The 21,130-nt window shown below is 54.9% G+C and overlaps 1 protein-coding gene across 1 annotated transcript in view; it reads right to left on the bottom strand.

Moving 5' to 3' along the window:
• Nucleotides 1-193: 193 nt before the first annotated feature.
• The window catches only part of LOC132808797 (rho GTPase-activating protein 33-like), a gene marked incomplete at its 3' end in the record, with an annotated part of 46,650 nt that continues 25,713 nt past the window's right edge, over nucleotides 194-21,130 (bottom strand). The window contains exons 3-4 of the mRNA XM_060822251.1: nucleotides 1,129-1,202; nucleotides 194-278 (exon numbers count right to left, since the gene is read on the bottom strand). Of these exons, the coding sequence (XP_060678234.1) occupies nucleotides 194-278; nucleotides 1,129-1,202 (159 nt within the window). The remainder of the gene's footprint in view (nucleotides 279-1,128; nucleotides 1,203-21,130) is intronic.

Genomic DNA, 21,130 nt, shown 5'->3' with positions numbered 1-21,130 from the left:
CAGACAGACAGACAGACACGGTATCACGGTGAAGTGAGCAGTGCAGTCACTGAGTGAGTCTGCGGGGTATTGGTGATGGAGTGTCACGGGGTGGATGGGGAGAGCGGGGGCTGGTGGATTGGCTGTAGGGAGGGCAGTAGGAGGGGAGTGTGAGGGAAGGGTCAGGGGGAGAGTGCCGGGGGGGCGGAGTTACCTGGATGTTCTGCAGGTCCACGTTTTCATAATGGAAATGAGCACAGTCCGCCAATCTCGGGAAGTGACCCTTTACAATGGAGGGCCTGGAGGAAGAGAGAGAGAGAGAAAGCAGTGAGAGAGGTAGGGGGAGGCAGGAGAGGGAGAGGGAGGGAGGGGGAGAGAGAGGGAGAGAGGTTGGGAGAGAGGGGGAGGGAGGAGGACAGAGGGATAGGGAGGGCGTAGAGGGAGATGGAGGGAAAGAGTGAGTGAAATGGGACGGGGGAATACCGTGGCTGAGGGAGGGTGATTGGGATAGGGGTGGGGGAATAGGGTCATGAAGGGGGTTTGGGGTAATTGGGGCTGGGCATAAAGGGAGGGGTTGGGGGAAAGAGGGAGGGGTTTGGGGTAAGGGGGAATGGGGCTGGGGGTCAGGGGAAGGGTTTGGGGTAAGGGGGAATGGGGTTGGGGGTCAGGGGAAGGGTTTGGGGTAAGGGGGAATGGGGTTGGGGGTCAGGGGAAGGGTTTGGGGTAAGGGGGAATGGGGTTGGGGGTCAGGGGAAGGGTTTGGGGGTTCAGAGGGATGGGATTAGGGGTAAGGGCGGAGGGGTTTGGGGTCAGAGGGTGGGGTTTGGGGGTCAGGGGTGGGGTTTTGGGGGTCAGAGGGAGGGGTTTGGGGTCGGGGTGGGGTTTGGGGGTCGGGGGTGGGGGTTTGGGGGTCGGGGTGGGGTTTTGAGGTCAGGGGTGGGGTTTAGGGTCAGGGGGTGGGATTTAGGGTCGGGGTGGGGTTTGGGGGTCAGGGGGTGGGGTTTGGGGTCGAGGGGTGGGGTTTTGGGGTCGGGGGTGGGGTTTAGGGTCAGGGGTGGGGTTTAGGGTCGGGGTGGGGTTTGGGGTCGGGGTGTTGGGTTTTGGGGGTAAGGGGAGGGGTTTTGGGGGTAAGGGGAGAAGCTGAGTTACCTTTTCACACTCTTTCCCCGAGTCTGGGAGCGCGGCAAATCTCCGGGAGTATCCAGGTTATCCATACTGCGGGCCTGCAGGGGGCAAACAGACCATAATACTCACTGAGGGGGCAAACAGACCAGAATACCCACTGAGGGGGCAAACAGACCAGAATACCCACTGAGGGGGCAGCACCTTCCAAAACCACGGCCACTTCCATCCAGAAGGACATAGGAACACCGCCCCCACATCCCCCCACTGCCCCCACACCCCCACTGCTCCCACGCCTCATAGTGCCCAGGGATGTGCAGGTTAGGGTGGATTGGCCATGGGAAATTGTCCCATAGTGTCCAGGGATGTGCAGGGAAGGGTGGGTGGGCCATGGGAAATTGTCCCATAGTGCCCAGGGATGTGCAGGGAAGGGTGGGTGGGCCATGGGAAATTGTCCCATAGTGCCCAGGGATGTGCAGGGAAGGGTGGGTGGGCCATGGGAAATGCAGTGCTGTAGGGTCGGAGGTTGGGGTCGGGCTGAGATGTCCTTGGGTGGGTTGGGTGAGCTGAATGGCTTGTTTCCACATTTGGAGGGATTCGATGGAAGAGACAGTGGACGCAAAGGGGAGGTAATTAATCAGGAATTCTAAGATTCTGGGAATGTCCCAGAGGGTGAGGGTAAGAGAGGGCGATGGAACGGTGTGAGAGAGAGGGATGGCCAATACAATGTTTCTCAAAATGGAAGGAGTTACAAACGAAGCCAACTCAGGGCCAGTTAGCTTAACATCTGTGATTGGAAAACTGTCGGAGTTTATTATGGCGGTCCCATCAAAGCATTTATACATAAACAAACTAATCAAGCAGGGTTCACAGGGAAAAATTATTCCAGATAAATCCTTTAGAGTAGGCAACAGGAAGGGTGGACAAAGGGGAAACAGCCGATGTAATGTATTTGGATTTTCGATGGGGTTTGATAAGGTCCCACATGAAGGGAGAGGTGTATTAGCACAAGAGAGAGGATTGGTTCACCCACCAGGATAAAACAGAGAGTCGGGATAAAGTGGGAGGTTTTCAGGCTGCGGCCTGTAACCGGTGGAGGGCCATAGGGGTCAGTGTGGGGCCCACAGGGGTCAGTGCGGGAGCCACAAGGGTCAGTGCATGGGGGCCAACAGGGGTCAGTGTGTGGGACCCACAGGGGTCAGTGTGGGACCCACAGGGGTCAGTGTGCGGGGGCCCACAGGGGTCACTGCGGGGGCCCACAGGGGTCAGTGTGGGGGGGCCCACAGGTGTCAGTGCAGGGCCCACAGGAGTCAGTGCGGGGCCCCACAGGGGTCAGTGTGGGGGGCCCACAGGGGTCAGCACGGGGCCCACAGGGGTCAGCGCGTGGGGGGGCCCACAGGGGTCAGTGCGGGGGGGGCCCACAGGGGTCAGCGCGGGGCCCACAGGGGTCAGTGCGGGGCCCACAGGGGTCAGTGTGGGGCCCACAGGGGTCAGTGCGGGCCCCACAGGGGTCAGTGCGGGACCCACAGGGGTCAGTGCAGGGCCCACAGGGGTCAGCGTGCGGGGCCCACAGGGGTCAGTGCGAGGGGGCCCACAGGGGTCAGTGCGGGGGCCTACAGGGGTCAGCGTGCGGGGCCCACAGGGGTCAGTGCGAGGGGGCCCACAGGGGTCAGTGCGGGGGCCCACAGGGGTCAGTGCGGGGGCCCACAGGGGTCAGTGTGGGGGGGCCCACAGGGGTCAGTGCGGGGGGGCCACAGGGGTCAGTGCGGGGCCCACAGGGGTCAGTGCGGGGTCCACAGGGGTCAGCGCGGGGCCTACAGGGGGTCAGTGCGGGGTCCACAGGGGTCAGCGCGGGGGGCCCACAGGGGTCAGTGCGGGGGGCCCACAGGGGTCAGTGCAAGGGGGACAACAGGGGTCAGTGCGGGGGGCCCACAGGGGTCAGTGCGGGAGGGCCCACAGGGGTCAGTGCGGGGTCCACAGGGGTCAGTGCAGGGCCCACAGGGGTCAGAGCGGGGCCCACAGGGGTCAGCGCGAGGGGCCCACAGGGGTCAGTGCGGGGGGGCCCACAGGGGTCAGTGCAGGGCCCACAGGGGTCAGTGCGGGGCCCACAGGGGTCAGTGCGTGGGGCCCACAGGGGTCAGCGCGGGGCCCACAGGGATCAGCGTGAGGGGGGGCCCACAGTTACTGACATGAACGAGTTGGAGGAGGAAAGGAACCAGAGTGCGGCCTGGTTTGTGGATGTGACATGAAGAGGTGGGAAGGCGAGGGCTGAGGAAGACTCACCGAGTCTCCAGGGGGATATAGACAGGAGAAGGGAGGGGGTAAACACTCAGCAGGTGGAGTGTAACGTTGGGGAAACGGGAGGGGAACACTACGGCAGGAGGTACAGAGGAGCTGAATATTATTGCCATGGAGAATGACAGCAGAAGGCCAGAGCACAGAGGGACTGGGGAGTCCCCATCCATCAATCACAGAAAGGGGAGTGTCTGGGTTCAGCGAGGGGCGGGGGGAGGGGGGGGGGGGGAAGGCCGGGGGGACATTGGTCTTTATTTTACAGGGATCGAGGATAAAACTCAGGGGGTCACTTGCTAAACGGATACAAGGCACGAGTCAGGCCACAGCTGGAAGATTGTGAACAGGTTCAGGGCCTCGTATCCAAGCAGAGATAGAGCAGGCTCTCTCGGCTGGTCCCGGGGGCGGAGGGACTCCCTCATGAGGGAGAGGTTGAGTTGGTTGGGGCCTGGAACTCGTTGGAGTTGATGAACGAGAGACGACTTGATTGAAATGTCCGGGATTCTCGGAGGTGGTGGATGGGGGGAGATGTGGAGAGGTGGTTCCCCGCTTTGTGAGGGAGAGTCTAGGAGCCAGAGGGGCACCATCTCAGAATAAAGGGGTCACCCCATTGAAGACAGAGACAGGGAGGCATTTCCTCTCTCTCCGAGGGGAGGGAATCTGAGGGATATTTTCCGACAGAAGGCTGTTGAAGCTGGAACATTATGTACAGTCCCGGTTGAGAGAGAGAGAGAGATTTAATCAGGAAGGGGGGAGGTCGAGGGTAATTAGTGGAAAAGGCAGGATGTTAGAGTTGACAAAGGGCAGATCAGCCACAATCTCATCGAATGGCCGAGGAAAGGTGATGGGCCGAATGGCGGATGTCTGCTCATGTGTTTTGCAAAACATTTCAATTTCTGTTATTTCAGAATAAAAACCACCCCGAACCCCTCGGTTAGATTCCAGTCTGTAACTCCCTCCCGGGGTATCTGTTATTCTGTATATAAACCACCCCGAACCCCTCGATTAGATTCCAGTCTGTAACTCCCTCCCGGGGTATCTGTTATTCTGTATATAAACCCCACCCCGAACCCTCGATTAGATTCCAGTCTGTAACTCCCTCCCGGGGTATCTGTTATTCTGTATATAAACCACCCCAAGCCCCTCGATTAGATTCCAGTCTGTCACTCCCTCCCGGGTATCTGTTATTCTGTATATAAACCCCACCCCGAACCCCTCGATTAGATTCCAGTTTGTAACACCCTCCCGGGTATCTGTTATTCTGTATATAAACCACCCCGAACCCCTCGATTAGATTCCTGTCTGTACCTCCCTCCCGGGTATCAGTTATTCTGTATATAAACCCCACCCTGAACCCTTCGATTAGATTCCAGTTTGTAACTCCCTCCCGGGGTATCTGTTATTCCATATATAAACCACCTCGAACCCCTTGATTTGATTCCAGTCTGGAACTCCCTCCTGGGTATCTGTTATTCTGCATATAAGCCACCCCGAACCCCTCGATTAGATCCCAATCTGTAACTCTCCCTCGGAGTATCTGTTGTTCTGTATATAAACCACCCCGAACCCCTCGATTAGATTCCAGTCTGTAACTCCCTCCCGGGGTATCTGTTATTCTGTATATAAACCACCCCGAACCCCTCGATTAGATTCCAGTCTGTAACTCCCTCCCGGGGTATCTGTTATTCTGTATATAAACCACCCCGAACCCCTCGATTAGATTCCAGTCTGTAACTCCCTCCCGGGGTATCTGTTATTCTGTATATAAACCACCCCGAACCCCTCGATTAGATTCCAGTCTCTAACTCCCTCCCCGGGTATCTGTTATTCTGTATATAAACCCCACCCCGAACCCCTCGATTAGATTCCAGTCTGTAACTCCCTCCCGGGGTATCTGTTATTCTGTATATAAACCACCCCGAACCCCTCGATTAGATTCCAGTCTGTAACTCCCTCCCGGGGTATCTGTTATTCTGTATATAAACCACCCCGAACCCCTCGATTAGATTCCAGTCTCTAACTCCCTCCCCGGGTATCAGTTATTCTGTATATAAACCCCACCCTGAACCCTTCGATTAGATTCCAGTTTGTAACTCCCTCCCGGGTATCTGTTATTCCATATATAAACCACCTCGAACCCCTTGATTTGATTCCAGTCTGGAACTCCCTCCCGGGTATCTGTTATTCTGCATATAAACCACCCCGAACCCCTCGATTAGATCCCAATCTGTAACTCTCCCTCGGAGTATCTGTTGTTCTGTATATAAACCACCCCGAACCCCTCGATTAGATTCCAGTCTGTAACTCCCTCCCGGGTATCTGTTATTCTGTATATAAACCACCCCGAACCCCTCGATTAGATTCCAGTCTGTAACTCCCTCCCGGGGTATCTGTTATTCTGTATATAAACCACCCCGAACCCCTCGATTAGATTCCAGTCTGTAACTCCCTCCCGGGGTATCTGTTATTCTGTATATAAACCACCCCGAACCCCTCGATTAGATTCCAGTCTGTAACTCCCTCCCGGGGTATCTGTTATTCTGTATATAAACCACCCCGAACCCCTCGATTAGATTCCAGTCTCTAACTCCCTCCCCGGGTATCAGTTATTCTGTATATAAACCCCACCCTGAACCCTTCGATTAGATTCCAGTTTGTAACTCCCTCCCGGGGTATCTGTTATTCCATATATAAACCACCTCGAACCCCTTGATTTGATTCCAGTCTGGAACTCCCTCCCGGGTATCTGTTATTCTGCATATAAACCACCCCGAACCCCTCGATTAGATCCCAATCTGTAACTCTCCCTCGGAGTATCTGTTGTTCTGTATATAAACCACCCCGAACCCCTCGATTAGATTCCAGTCTGTAACTCCCTCCCGGGGTATCTGTTATTCTGTATATAAACCACCCCGAACCCCTCGATTAGATTCCAGTCTGTAACTCCCTCCCGGGGTATCTGTTATTCTGTATATAAACCACCCCGAACCCCTCGATTAGATTCCAGTCTGTAACTCCCTCCCGGGGTATCTGTTATTCTGTATATAAACCACCCCGAACCCCTCGATTAGATTCCAGTCTCTAACTCCCTCCCCGAATATCTGTTATTCTGTATATAAACCCCACCCCGAACCCCTCGATTAGATTCCAGTCTGTAACTCCCTCCCGGGGTATCTGTTATTCTGTATATAAACCACCCGGAACCCCTCGATTAGATTCCAGTCTGTATCTCCCTCCCGGGGTATCTGTTATTCTGTATATAAACCACCCCGAACCCCTCGATTAGATTCCAGTCTGTAACTCCCTCCCGGGGTATCTGTTATTCTGTATATAAACCACCCCAAGCCCCTCGATTAGATCCCAGTCTGTAACTCCCTCCCGGGTATCTGTTATTCTGTATATAAACCACCCCGAACCACTTGATTAGATCCCAGTCTGTAACTCCCTCCCGGGGTATCTGTTATTCTGTATATAAACCACCCCGAAACTCTCAATTAGATTCCAGTTTGTAACACCCTCCCGGGTATCTGTTATTCTGTATATAAACCACCCCGAACCCCTCGATTAGATTCCTGTCTGTACCTCCCTCCCGGGTATCAGTTATTCTGTATATAAACCCCACCCTGAACCCTTCGATTAGATTCCAGTCTGTAACTCCCTCCCGGGTATCTGTTATTCCATATATAAACCACCTCGAACCCCTTGATTTGATTCCAGTCTGGAACTCCCTCCCGGGTATCTGTTATTCTGCATATAAACCACCCCGAACCCCTCGATTAGATCCCAATCTGTAACTCTCCCTCGGAGTATCTGTTGTTCTGTATATAAACCACCCCGAACCCCTCGATTAGATTCCAGTCTGTAACTCCCTCCCGGGGTATCTGTTATTCTGTATATAAACCACCCCGAACCCCTCGATTAGATTCCAGTCTGTAACTCCCTCCCGGGGTATCTGTTATTCTGTATATAAACCACCCCGAACCCCTCGATTAGATTCCAGTCTGTAACTCCCTCCCGGGGTATCTGTTATTCTGTATATAAACCACCCCGAACCCCTCGATTAGATTCCAGTCTGTAACTCCCTCCCGGGTATCTGTTATTCTGTATATAAACCACCCCAAACCCCTCGATTAGATTCCAGTCTGTAACTCCCTCCCGGGGTATCTGTTATTCTGTATATAAACCACCCCGAACCCCTCGATTAGATTCCAGTCTCTAACTCCCTCCCCGGGTATCTGTTATTCTGTATATAAACCCCACCCCGAACCCCTCGATTAGATTCCAGTCTGTAACTCCCTCCGGGGTATCTGTTATTCTGTATATAAACCACCCCGAACCCCTCGATTAGATTCCAGTCTGTAACTCTCTCCCGGGGTATCTGTTATTCTGTATATAAACCACCCCGAACCCCTCGATTAGATTCCAGTCTCTAACTCCCTCCCCGGGTATCAGTTATTCTGTATATAAACCCCACCCTGAACCCTTCGATTAGATTCCAGTTTGTAACTCCCTCCCGGGGTATCTGTTATTCCATATATAAACCACCTCGAACCCCTTGATTTGATTCCAGTCTGGAACTCCCTCCCGGGTATCTGTTATTCTGCATATAAACCACCCCGAACCCCTCGATTAGATCCCAATCTGTAACTCTCCCTCGGAGTATCTGTTGTTCTGTATATAAACCACCCCGAACCCCTCGATTAGATTCCAGTCTGTAACTCCCTCCGGGGTATCTGTTATTCTGTATATAAACCACCCCGAACCCCTCGATTAGATTCCAGTCTGTAACTCCCTCCCGGGGTATCTGTTATTCTGTATATAAACCACCCCGAACCCCTCGATTAGATTCCAGTCTCTAACTCCCTCCCCGGGTATCTGTTATTCTGTATATAAACCCCACCCCGAACCCCTCGATTAGATTCCAGTCTGTAACTCCCTCCCGGGGTATCTGTTATTCTGTATATAAACCACCCCGAACCCCTCGATTAGATTCCAGTCTGTAACTCCCTCCCGGGGTATCTGTTATTCTGTATATAAACCACCCCGAACCCCTCGATTAGATTCCAGTCTCTAACTCCCTCCCCGGGTATCTGTTATTCTGTATATAAACCCCACCCCGAACCCCTCGATTAGATTCCAGTCTGTAACTCCCTCCTGGGTATCTGTTATTCTGTATATAAACCACCCCGAACAACTCGATTAGATTCCAACCTGTAACTCCCTCCCGGGGTATCTGTTATTCTGTATATAAACCATCCCGAACCCTTCGATTAGATTCCAGTTTGTAACTCCCTCCGGGGTATCTGTTATTCCGTATATAAATCACCCCGAAACCCTTGATTTGATTCCAGTCTGTAACTCCCTCCCGGGTATCTGTTATTCTGTATATAAACCACCCGAACCCCTCGGTTAGATTCCAGTCTGTTACTCCCTCCCGGAGTATCTGTTATTCTGTATATAAACCACTCCAAACCCCTCGATTACATTCCAGTGTAACTCCCTCCCAGGGAGCTGTTATTCTGTATATAAACCATCCCGAACCCCTTGATTAGACTCCAGTCTGTAACTCCCTCCCGGGGTATCTGTTATTCTGTATGTAAACCACCCTGAACCCCTCGATTAGATCCCAACCTGTAACTCCCTCCCGGGTATCTGTTATTCTGTATATAAACCACCCCGAACCCCTCGATTAGATCCCAGTATGTAACTCTCTCCCGGGTATCTGTTATTCTGTATATAAACCATCCCAAACCCTTTGATTAGATTCCAGTTTGTAACTCCCTCCTGGGGTATCTGTCATTCTGTATATAAACCACCCTGAACCCCTCGGTTAGATTCCAGTCTGTTACTCCCTCCCGGAGTATCTGTTATTCTGTATGTAAACCACCCAGAACCCCTCAATTAGATTCCTGTCTGTAACTCCCTCCCGGGGTATCTGTTATTCTGTATATAAACCACTCCAAACCCCTCGATTACATTCCAGTCTGTAATTCCCTCCCGGGGAGCTGTTATTCTGTATATAAACCATCCCGAACCCCTTGATTAGATTGCAGTCTGTCACTCCCTCCCGGGGTATCTGTTATTCTGTATGTAAACCACCCTGAACCCCTCGATTAGATCCCAATCTGTAACTCCCTCCCGGGTATCTGTTATTCTGTATATAAACCACCTCGAACCCCTTGATTTGATTCCAGTCTGTAACTCCCTCCCTGTTATCTGTTATTCTGTATATAAATCCCATCCTGAACCACTCGATTAGATTCCTGTCTGGAACTCCCTCCCGGGTATCTGTTATTCTGTATATAAACCTCACCCCGAACCCCTCGGTTAGATTCAAGTCTGTAACTCCCTCCCGGGTATCTGTTATTCTGTATATAAACCACCCCGAACCCCTCGGTTAGATATCAGTCTGTTACTCCCTCCCGGAGTATCTGTTATTCTGTATATAAACCACCCCGAACCCTTCGATTAGATTCCAGTCTGTAACTCCCTCCCGGGGTATCTGTTATTCTGTATATAAACCATCCCGAATCCCTCGGTTAGATTCCAGTTTGTAACTCCCTCCCGGGGTATATGTTATTCTGTATATAAACCACCCCGAACCCCCTCGATTAGATCCCATTCTGTAACTCCCTCCCGGGGTATCTGTTATTCTGTATATAAACCACCCCAAACCCCTCCATCAGATTACAGTCTGTAATTCCCTCCCGGGGAGCTGTTATTCTGTATATAAACCACCCCGAAACCCATCAATTAGATCCCAGTCTGTAACTCCCACCTGGGTATCTGTTATTCTGTATATAAACCCCATCCTGAACCCCTCGATTAGATTCCTGTCTGTCACTCCCTCCCGGGTATCTGTTATTCTGTATATAAACCACCCCGAACCCTTCGATTAGATTCCAGTCTGTAACTCCCACCTGGGTATCTGTTATTCTGAATATAAACCACCCCGAACCCCTCGATTAGATTCCTGTCTGTAACTCTCTCCCGGGTATCTGTTATTCTGCATATAAACTACCCCGAAACTCTCGATTAGATTCCAGTCTGTAAGACACTCCCAGGAAGCTGTTATTCTGTATATAAACCACCCCGAACCCCTCGATTAGATTCCAGTCTGTAACACCCTCCCGGGGTATCTGTTATTCTCTATTTTAACCAAACTGACAGACCCCTCCTCTGGGGACATCTGGCGATGGACAATAAATATCTGGGTACAGCTCCAGGGTGATGGCAAGGCTGGGGTTGGCATTGGCGGAGCAGGTATCACTGCAGTAACAATGGCATCTGTGTAACTGGAGCTCAGAGTTCGGGTCCAAACTGGTGAGCTGTCTCCATTATTAAACAGCATCATTTATTCAGAGAGTTAGGGACACAGAACACCAGGATTCAAACACAGTACAGCACTCCCTCAGCACTGACCCTCCGACAGTGCCTCACTCCCTCAGCACTGACCCTCCGACAGTGCCTCACTCCCTCAGCACTGACCCTCCGACAGTGCCTCACTCCCTCAGCACTGACTCTCCGACAGTGCCCACTCCCTCAGCACTGACCCTCCAACAGTGCCCACTTCCTCAGCACTGACCCTCCGACAGTGCCTCACTCCCTCAGCACTGACCCTCCGACAGTGCAGCACTCCCTCAGCACTGACCCTCCGACAGTGCCCACTTCCTCAGCACTGACCCTCCAACAGTGCCCACTTCCTCAGCACTGATCCTCCGACAGTGCCCACTCCCTCAGCACTGACCTTCCAACAGTGCCCACTCCCTCAGCACTGACCCTCCCACAGTGCCCACTCCCTCAGCACTGACCCTCCGACAGTGCCCACGCCCACAGCACTGACCCTCCGACAGTGCCCACTCCCTCAGTACTGACCCTCCGACAGTGCAGCACTCCCTCAGCACTGACCCTCCGACAGTGCCCACTCCCTCAGCACTGACCCTCCGACAGTGCCCACTCCCTCAGCACTGACCCTCCGACAGTGCAGCACTCCCTCAGCACTGACCCTCCGACAGTGCAGCACTCCCTCAGCACTGACCCTCCGACAGTGCCCACTCCCTCAGCACTGACCCTCCGACAGTGCCCACTCCCTCAGCACTGACCATCCGACAGTGCCCACTCCCTCAGCACTGACCCTCCCACAGTGCCGTCTCCCTCAGCACTGACCCTCCGACAGTGCCCATTCCCTCAGCACTGACCCTCCAACAGTACGGCACTCCCTCAGCGCTGACCCACCAACAGTGTGGTGCTCCCTCAGCACTGACCCTCTGACAGTGCCCGCTCCCTCAGCACCGACACTCCGACAGTGCCCACTCCCTCAGCACTGACCCTCCGACAGTGCAGCACTCCCTCAGCACTGACCCTCTGACAGTGCAGCACTCCCTCCGCACTGACCCTCCGACAGTGCCCACTCCCTCAGCACTGACCCTCCGACAGTGCCCACTCCCTCAGCACTGACCCTCCGACAGTGCCCACTCCCTCAGCACTGACCCTCCGACAGTGCAGCACTCCCTCAGCACTGACCCTCCGACAGTGCCTACTCCCTCAGCACTAAACCGCCGAATGTGCCCACTCCCTCAGCACTGACCATCTGACAGTGCCCACTCCCTCAGCACTGACCCTCCCACAGTGCCCACTCCATCAGCATTGACCCTCCGACAGTACGGCACTCCCTCAGCACTGACCCTCCGACAGTGCCCACTCCCTCAGCACCGACCCTCCGACAGTGCCCACTCCCTCAGCACCGATCCTCCGACAGTGCCCACTCCCTCAGCACTGACCCTCCGACAGTGCCCACTCCCTCAGCACTGACCCTCCGACAGTGCCCACTCCCTCAGCATCGACCATCCGACAGTGCCCACTCCCTCAGCACTGACCCTCTGACAGTGCCCACTCCCTCAGCACTGACCCTCCGACAATGCCCACTCCCTCAGCACTGACCCTCCAACAGTGCCCACTCCCTCAGCACTGACCCTCCGACAGTGCCCACTCCCTCAGCACTGACCCTCCGACAATGACAACTCCGTCAGCACTGACCCTCCGACAGTGCCCACTCCCTCAGCACTGACCCTCCGACAGTGCCCACGCCCACAGCACTGACCCTCTGACAGTGCAGCACTCCCTCAGCACTGACCCTCTGACAGTGCAGCACTCCCTCCGCACTGACCCTCCGACAGTGCCCACTCCCTCAGCACTGACCCTCCGACAGTGCCCACTCCCTCAGCACTGACCCTCCGACAGTGCCCACTCCCTCAGCACTGACCCTCCGACAGTGCAGCACTCCCTCAGCACTGACCCTCCGACAGTGCCTACTCCCTCAGCACTAAACCGCTGAATGTGCCCACTCCCTCAGCACTGACCATCAGACAGTGCCCACTCCCTCAGCACTGACCCTCCCACAGTGCCCACTCCATCAGCATTGACCCTCCGACAGTACGGCACTCCCTCAGCACTGACCCTCCGACAGTGCCCACTCCCTCAGCACCGACCCTCCGACAGTGCCCACTCCCTCAGCACCGATCCTCCGACAGTGCCCACTCCCTCAGCACTGACCCTCCGACAGTGCCCACTCCCTCAGCACTGACCCTCCGACAGTGCCCACTCCCTCAGCATCGACCATCCGACAGTGCCCACTCCCTCAGCACTGACCCTCTGACAGTGCCCACTCCCTCAGCACTGACCCTCCGACAATGCCCACTCCCTCAGCACTGACCCTCCAACAGTGCCCACTCCCTCAGCACTGACCCTCCGACAGTGCCCACTCCCTCAGCACTGACCCTCCGACAATGACAACTCCGTCAGCACTGACCCTCCGACAGTGCGGCACTCCCTCAGCACTGACTCTCCGACAGTGCCCACTCCCTCAGCACTGACCCTCCGACAGTGCCCACTCCCTCAGCACTGACCCTCCGACAATGACAACTCCGTCAGCACTGACCCTCCGACAGTGCGGCACTCCCTCAGCACTGACCCTCCGACAGTGCCCACTACCTCAGCACTGACCCTCCGAAAGTGCCCACTCCCTCAGCACTGACCATCTGACAGTGCCCACTCCCTCAGCACTGACCCTCCGACAGTGCCCTCTCCCTCAGCACTGACCCTCCGACAGTGCCCATTCCCTTAGCACTGACCCTCCGACAGTGCCCACTACCTCAGCACTGACCCTCCAAAAGTGCCCACTCTCTCAGCACTGACTCTCCGACAGTGCTCACTCCCTCAGCACTGACTCTCCGACAGTGCACACTCCCTCAGAACTGACCCTCCTACATTGTCCCCACAAACAGCACTGACCCTCTGACAGTGTGGCACTCCCTCAGCACTGACCCTCCGACAATGACAACTCCCTCAGCACTGACCCTCCAACAGTGCCCACTCCCTCCGCACTGACCCTCCGACAGTGCCCACTCCCTCAGCACTGACCCTCCGACAGTGTCCGCTCCCTCAGCACTGACCCTCCGACAGTGCGGCACTCCCTCAGCACTGACCCTCCGACAGTGTCCACTCCCTCAGCACTGACTCTCCGACAGTGCCCACTCCCTCAGCACTGACCCTCCGACAGTGCCCACTCCCTCAGCATTGACCCTCCGACAGTGCGGCACTCCCTTAGCACTGACCCTCCGACAGTGCCCACTCCCTCAGCACTGACCCTCCGACAGTGCCCACTCCCTCAGCACTGACTCTCCGACAGTGCCCACTCCCTCAGCACTGACCCTCCTACATTGTCCCCACCCACAGCACTGACCCTCCGACAGTGTGGCACTCCCTCAGCACTGACCCTCTGACAGTGCCCACGCCCTCAGCACTGACCCTCCGACAGTGCCCACTCCCTCAGCACGTACCGTCCGACAGTGCCCACTCCCTCAGCACTGACCCTCCGACAGTGCCCACTCCCTCAGCACTGACCCTCCTACATTGTCCCCACCCACAGCACTGACCCTCCGACAGTGTGGCACTCCCTCAGCACTGACCCTCCGACAATGACAACTCCCTCAGCACTGACCCTCCAACAGTGCCCACTCCCTCCGCACTGACCCTCCAACAGTGCGGCACTCCCTCAGCACTGACCCTCCGACAGTGTCCGCTCCCTCAGCACTGACCCTCCGACAGTGCCCACTCCCTCAGCACTGACCCTGTGATGGTGGTGGTGGTGAGTGGTCGGGATGTAGTCAGTGTTCTGCTTGTTCCCATCTCCGGTTCCTTGAGCACATCCCCCACAATCTCTCTGGGAGTGAGCTGTCGAGTGTGAATGAAAATTCCGTCTCTCACTAGCACAGGTTCTTACGTCCTGTCTGACAGAGCTCTGGCTGCTGTTGCTTGGTAACTGGGCCCAGGCAGCTCAGCACACACACTCACACTCACACACTCAGCACACACTCTCACTCACACACACACTCTCACACACACACACCCTCACACAGACACACACACACATTCACTCTCACACAGACACTCACATAGACACTCACACATACTCTCACACACATACAACTCACTCTCACTCACACACAGACACACAAACATACACACTCTCAGATGCCCACACTCTGCAATACACCCACAGTACCACATACACTCACCGACACACACACACACATATTCACCACACACACACTCACTCACTGACACACGCACACATACACACTTACCAACACACACTCCCACACCAAGAACACACAGTGTAGAGGGAGCTTTACTCTGTATCTAACCCCGTGCTGTCCCTGTCCCTGGGAGTGTTTGATGGGGGACAGTGTAGAGGGAGCTTTATTCTGTATCTAACCCCGTGCTCTCCCTGTCCCTGGGAGTGTTTGATGGGGGACAGTGTAGAGGGAGCTTTACTCTGTATCTAACCCGTGCTGTCCCTGTCCTGGGAGTGTTTGATGGGGGGACAGTGTAGAGGGAGCTTTACTCTGTATCTAACCCGTGCTGTCCCTGTCCCTGGGAGTGTTTGATGGGGGGGACAGTGTAGAGGGAGCTTTACTCTGTATCTAATTGGGGCGGTATGCGGTTTGTTATTAACACTGTCACCTTCCATCTCCATTTTGAAAAGAGAGACAATGAATTCTTTGTTTTACTCTCAGTCTCCACTGTTCCCACGGTAACGGCCAAGCTGTGAGTGGAGCCTTTATACAGGCCACAACATCACAGTTACATCTGACTGTGTACCCCGGGCCTAATGTGTTCTCACGGACAGAGAGAGGGGGAGAGAGAGAGAGAGAGAGACAGAGACAGAGGGAAAGAGAGAGAGAGAGATTGAGAGGGAGAGAGAGACAGAGAGAGAGAGAAACAGAGAGAGAGAGAGAGAGACAGAGACAGAGACAGAGGGAAAGAGAGAGAGAGAGATTGAGAGGTAGAGAGAGACAGAGAGAGAGAGAGAGAAAAACAGAGAGAGAGAGACAGAGACAGAGGGAAAGAGAGAGATAGATTGAGAAGGAGAGAAAGACAGAGAGAGAGAGAAACAGAGAGAGAGAGAGAGAGAGAGAAACAGAGAGAGAGAGACAGAGAGAGAGAGAGAAACAGAGAGCGAGACAGAGAGAGAGACACACACACACACAGATAGAGAAAGAGGTAGAGAGAGACAGAGATAGAGAAATGCAGAGAGAGAGAGAGAGAGAAAGACAGGGGGACACCCACAGTGAAAGAGACAGAGAGACAGAGAGAAAGGGAGGAACAGAGTGAGGGAGAGACAGAGAGAGAAAGACAGAGACAGAGAGACAGAAAGGGAAAAACAGAGAGAGAGAGAGGCAGAAAAAGAGAGAGAGAGAGAGAGATGGAGAGACACAGACAGAGAGAAAGAAAGAGAGAGAGAGTAATATTCTAAAGAGTGTGAGAGAGTCCGATACATCAGAGGCAGAGAGGAAGAGAGAGTGATGGTGTCACTGTAAACCAATTAGCTAACGAGACTTGGAGGGAGATGGATTGAATAAAACAGAGCAAGGGCCCGTGGGGAGGAACAGGGACAGCCGGTGAGAGAGAAGGGGGAGACACAGACAGGAACACCACCCACACCCTCCACCTCCTCCAAAACTTCCCTTTCCCCGGCCCCCAATGCCTCATCTTCACCAGGGACATCCAATCCCTCTACACCTCCATCCGCCATGACCAGGGCCTCCAAGTCCTCCGTTTGCTCCTCTCCCGACGTTCCCAACAGCACCCTTCCACCGACACTCTCATTCGTCTGGTCGAACTGGTCCTCACCCTTAACAATTTCTCCCTCGAATCCTCCCACTTCCTCCAGACCAAAATGGTAGCCATGGGCACCCGTATGGGCCCCAGCTATGCCTGTCTCTTTGTTGGCTACGTAGAACAGTCCATCTTCTGTCGTTACACCAGCACCACTCCCCACCTCTTCCTCCGCTACATTGATGACTGCATTGGCGCCACCTCGTGCTCCCGCGAGGAGGTTGAGCAATTCATCAACTTCACCAACACATTCCACCCTGACCTTAAATGTACCTGGACCATCTCTGACACCTCCCTCCCCTTCCTGGACCATCTCTGACACCTCCCTCCCCTTCCTGGACCATCTCTGACACCTCCCTCCCCTTCCTGGGCCTCTCCATCTCCATTAATGACGACCGCCTTGACACTGACATTTTCTACAAACACACCAACTCCCACAGCTGCCTGGATTACACCCCTTCCCACCCTACCTCCTGCAAAAATGTCAGCCCGTATTCCCAATTCCTCCACTTCCATCGCATCTGCTCCCAGGAGGACCATGGAGTCATAGAGATGTACAGCATGGAAATAGACCCTTCGGCCCAACCGTCCATGCTGACCCAGGTATCCCAACCCAATCTAGTCCCACCTGCCAGCACCCGGCCCATATCCCTCCACCCTTCCTATTCCTAAACCCATCCAGATGCCTCTTAAATATTGTCTTGTACCAGCCTCCACCACTTCCTCTGGCAGCTCATCCCATACACATACCACCCTCTGGGTGAAAACGTTGCCCCTTAGGTCCCTTTTATATCTTTCCCCTCTCACCCTAAACCTATGCCCCTCTAGTTCTGGACTCCCCCACCCCAGGGAAAAGGCTTTGTCTATTTACCCTCTCCATGCCCCTCATGATTTTATAAACCTCTATAAGGTCACCCCTCAGCCTCCGACGCTCCAGGGAAAACAGCCCCAGCCTGTTCAGCCTCTCCCTGTAGCTCAGACCCTCCAACCCTGGCAACATCCTTGTCAATCTTTTCTGAACCCTTTCAAGTTTCACAACATCTTTCCGATAGGAAGGAGACCAGAATTGCACCCAATATTCCAACAGTGTCCTAACCAATGTCCTGTACAGCCGCAACATGACCCTCCCAACTCCTGTACTCAATACTCTGACCAGTAAAGGAAAGCATACCAAACGCTGCCTTCACTATCCTATCCACCTGCGACTCCACTTTCAAGGAGCTATGAATCTGCACTCCAAGGTCTCTTTGTTCAGCAACACTCCCCAGGACCTTACCATTAAGTGGATAAGTCCTGCTAAGATTTGCTTTCCCAAAATGCAGCCCCTCACATTTATCTGAATTAAACTCCATCTGCCCCTTCTCAGCCCATTGGCCCATCTGGGCCAGATCCTGTTGTAATCTGAGGGAACCCTCTTCACTGCCCACTACACCCTCCAATTTTGGGGTCATCTGCAAACTTACTAACTGTCCCTCTTATGCTCGCATCCAAATCATTTCCGCATAAACCAAATCATCCGCCGACATTCCCGCCACCTCCAAAAAGACCCCCCCACCAGGGATATATTTCCCTCCCCACCCCTTTCCGCCTTCCGCAAAGACTGTACCCTCCGTGACTACCTGGTCAGGTCCACACCCCCCTGCGACCCACCCTCCCATCCTGGCACTTTCCCCTGCCACCGCAGGAACTGTAAAACCTGTGCCCACACCTCCTCCCTCACCTCCATCCAAGGCCCTAAAGGAGCCTTCCACATCCATCAAAGTTTTACCTGCACATCCACTAATATCATTTATTGTATCCGTTGCTCCCGATGCGGTCTCCTCTACATTGGGGAGACTGGACGCCTCCTAGCGGAGCGCTTTAGGGAACATCTCCGGGACACCCGCACCAATCAACCACACCGCCCTGTGGCCCAACATTTCAACTCTCCCTCCCACTCTGCCGAGGACATGGAGGTCCTGGGCCTCCTTCACCGCCGCTCCCTCACCACCAGACGCCTGGAGGAAGAACGCCTCATCTTCCGCCTCGGAACACTCCAACCCCAGGGCATCAACGTGGACTTCAACAGTTTCCTCATTTCCCCTTCCCCCACCTCACCCCAGCTCCAACCTTCCAGCTCAGCACCGGCCCCATGACCTGTCCTACCTGTCAATCTCCCTTCCCACCTATCCACTCCACCCTCCTCTCTGACCTATCACCTCCATCCTCACCCCCCATTCCCCCATTGTCCTCTCAGCTCCCTTCCCCCCACCCTCACCCCCTCCCATTTGTCTCTCCACCCCCGCGGCTCCCTGCCTTCTCTCTTGATGAAGGGCTTTTGCCCGAAACGTCGATTTTCCTGCTCCTCGGATGCTGCCTGACCTGCTGTGTTTTTCCAGCACCACTCTAATCTAGACTCTGATCACCAGCATTTGCAATCCTCACTTATGCCACAGAGAGAGAGAGGGAGAGGGAGATTGAAGAGGGGTGCTTAGAGGGGAAGAGAGAGACAGACAGAGAGGTAGAGACACAGAGAGAGAAGGAGAGAGAGAGAGACAGAGAGAAAGGGAGAGGGAGAGGAGGGGGTGGGCTGGGGGAGAGACATATACAAGGAGTGAGAGAGGGATGGAAGGAGAGAAGGGAGGGATAGGTGGGGAAGTACGAAGCTGAGGTGAATGCATTCAGTTTGGATTCCAGTGCAGATGAACTGTACAACTGAGATCAGCGATGATCTGACAGCCTGGTGAAACGAGGGGGCCGAATGGCCGCCTGTCCCTGTGTGATAGGAGGTGTGTTGTGGTGTCCCAGTTACACTCTGCAGACACTTGGAAACTAGGACACTGTAGGCCTAGCCAGCTCCAGCTCCGAGCAGAGCGAGCACCGGATTCCTCACTAGGATCAGACCCTCTCTGTCGATAGGATCAGCCCCCAGGCTGGGGGGGGCAGTTAGAGGTGGGGGAGGGGTGGTGGGGGGGTGGGGGGAAGACTGCCCTGGAGAGTTCTCAGCAGCCCTCAGCACAGTGGGCCTGAACTCTGTGTTCCCACGCTCCACCCGTGCCGAGTCCCAGATCCGTCACCCCTGTACTCACTGACCTAGATCAGCACCTCACATTCACCGTGACTGTCTCACAGGGACAGGTCAACACCACAACGAGGAGAACGGGGGGCAAGTCCTCCAATAAATCAGGTTACAGGAACATGAGAGGGACAGAGAGAGACAGAGAGAGAGAGACAGAGAGAGACAGAGAGAGAGAGAGAGAGACGGAGAGAGAGAGAGAGACACACACACAGAGAGAGAGAGAGACGGAGAGAGAGAGAGACAGAGAGAGACAGAGACGGAGAGAGACAGAGAGAGAGAGGGAGACACAGAGAGAGAGAGACAGACAGACAGAGAGACAGAGACAGAGACAGAGAGAGAGAGAGACAGAGAGAGAGAGAGAGAGAGAGACAGAGACAGAGAGAGAGAGAGACAGAGAGAGAGGGAGACACAGAGAGACAGACAGAGAGACAGAGACAGAGAGAGAGGGACAGAGAGAGAGAGAGAGACAGACAGACAGAGAGACAGAGAGAGAGAGAGAGAGACAGAGAGAGAGACAGAGAGAGAGAGAGAGAGACACATGAAGAGATTGTCAGGAATGAGGTGATTCTTAGCAACTGTTGTGATGGACAGGATCAGGATTAAACATCACCCCCGTCCAGATTTAATGTGAGAGGTTACAGAGATAGGGAGGGGGTGTAGGGGCTGGAGGGGGTGACAGAGATAGGGAGGGGGTGTAGGGGCTGGAGGGGGTTACAGAGATAGGGAGGGGGTGTAGGGGCTGGAGGGGGTGACAGAGATAGGGAGGGGGTGTAGGGGCTGGAGGGGGTGACAGAGATAGGGAGGGGTGTAGGGGCTGGAGGGGGTGACAGAGATAGGGAGGGTGGGTGTCGGGGCTGGAGGGGGTTACAGAGATAGGGAGGGGGTGTAGGGGCTGGAGGGGGTGACAGAGATAGGGAGGGGGTGTAGGGGCTGGAGGGGGTGACAGAGATAGGGAGGGGGTGTAGGGGCTGGAGGGGGTGACAGAGATAGGGAGGGGGGTGTAGGGGCTGGAGGGGGTTACAGAGATAGAGAGGGGGTGTAGGGACTGGAGGGGGTTACAGAGATAGAGAGGGGGTGTAGGGGCTGGAGGGGGTTACGGAGATAGAGAGAGGGGGGTGTAGGGACTGGAGGGGGTTACGGAGATAGGGAGGGGGTGTAGGGGCTGGAGGGGGTTACGGAGATAGGGAGGGGGTGTAGGGGCTGGAGGGGGTTACGGAGATAGGGAGGGGGTGTAGGGGCTGGAGGGGGTTACGGAGATAGGGAGGGGGGTGTAGGGGCTGGAGGGGGTTACGGAGATAGGGAGGGGGTGTAGGGACTGGAGGGGGTTACAGAGATAGGGAGGGGGTGTAGGGACTGGAGGGGGTTACAGAGATAGGGAGTGGGTGTAGGGGCTGGAGGGGGTTACGGAGATAGGGAGGGGGTGTAGGGACTGGAGGGGGTTACAGAGATAGGGAGGGGGTGTAGGGGCTGGAGGGGGTTACGGAGATAGGGAGGGGGTGT

This window comes from Hemiscyllium ocellatum (genome assembly GCF_020745735.1).
Source record: "Hemiscyllium ocellatum isolate sHemOce1 chromosome 38 unlocalized genomic scaffold, sHemOce1.pat.X.cur. SUPER_38_unloc_7, whole genome shotgun sequence".
NCBI classification, from domain to species: domain Eukaryota; kingdom Metazoa; phylum Chordata; class Chondrichthyes; order Orectolobiformes; family Hemiscylliidae; genus Hemiscyllium; species Hemiscyllium ocellatum.
This window is presented reverse-complemented; position numbering and strand designations above follow the sequence as displayed.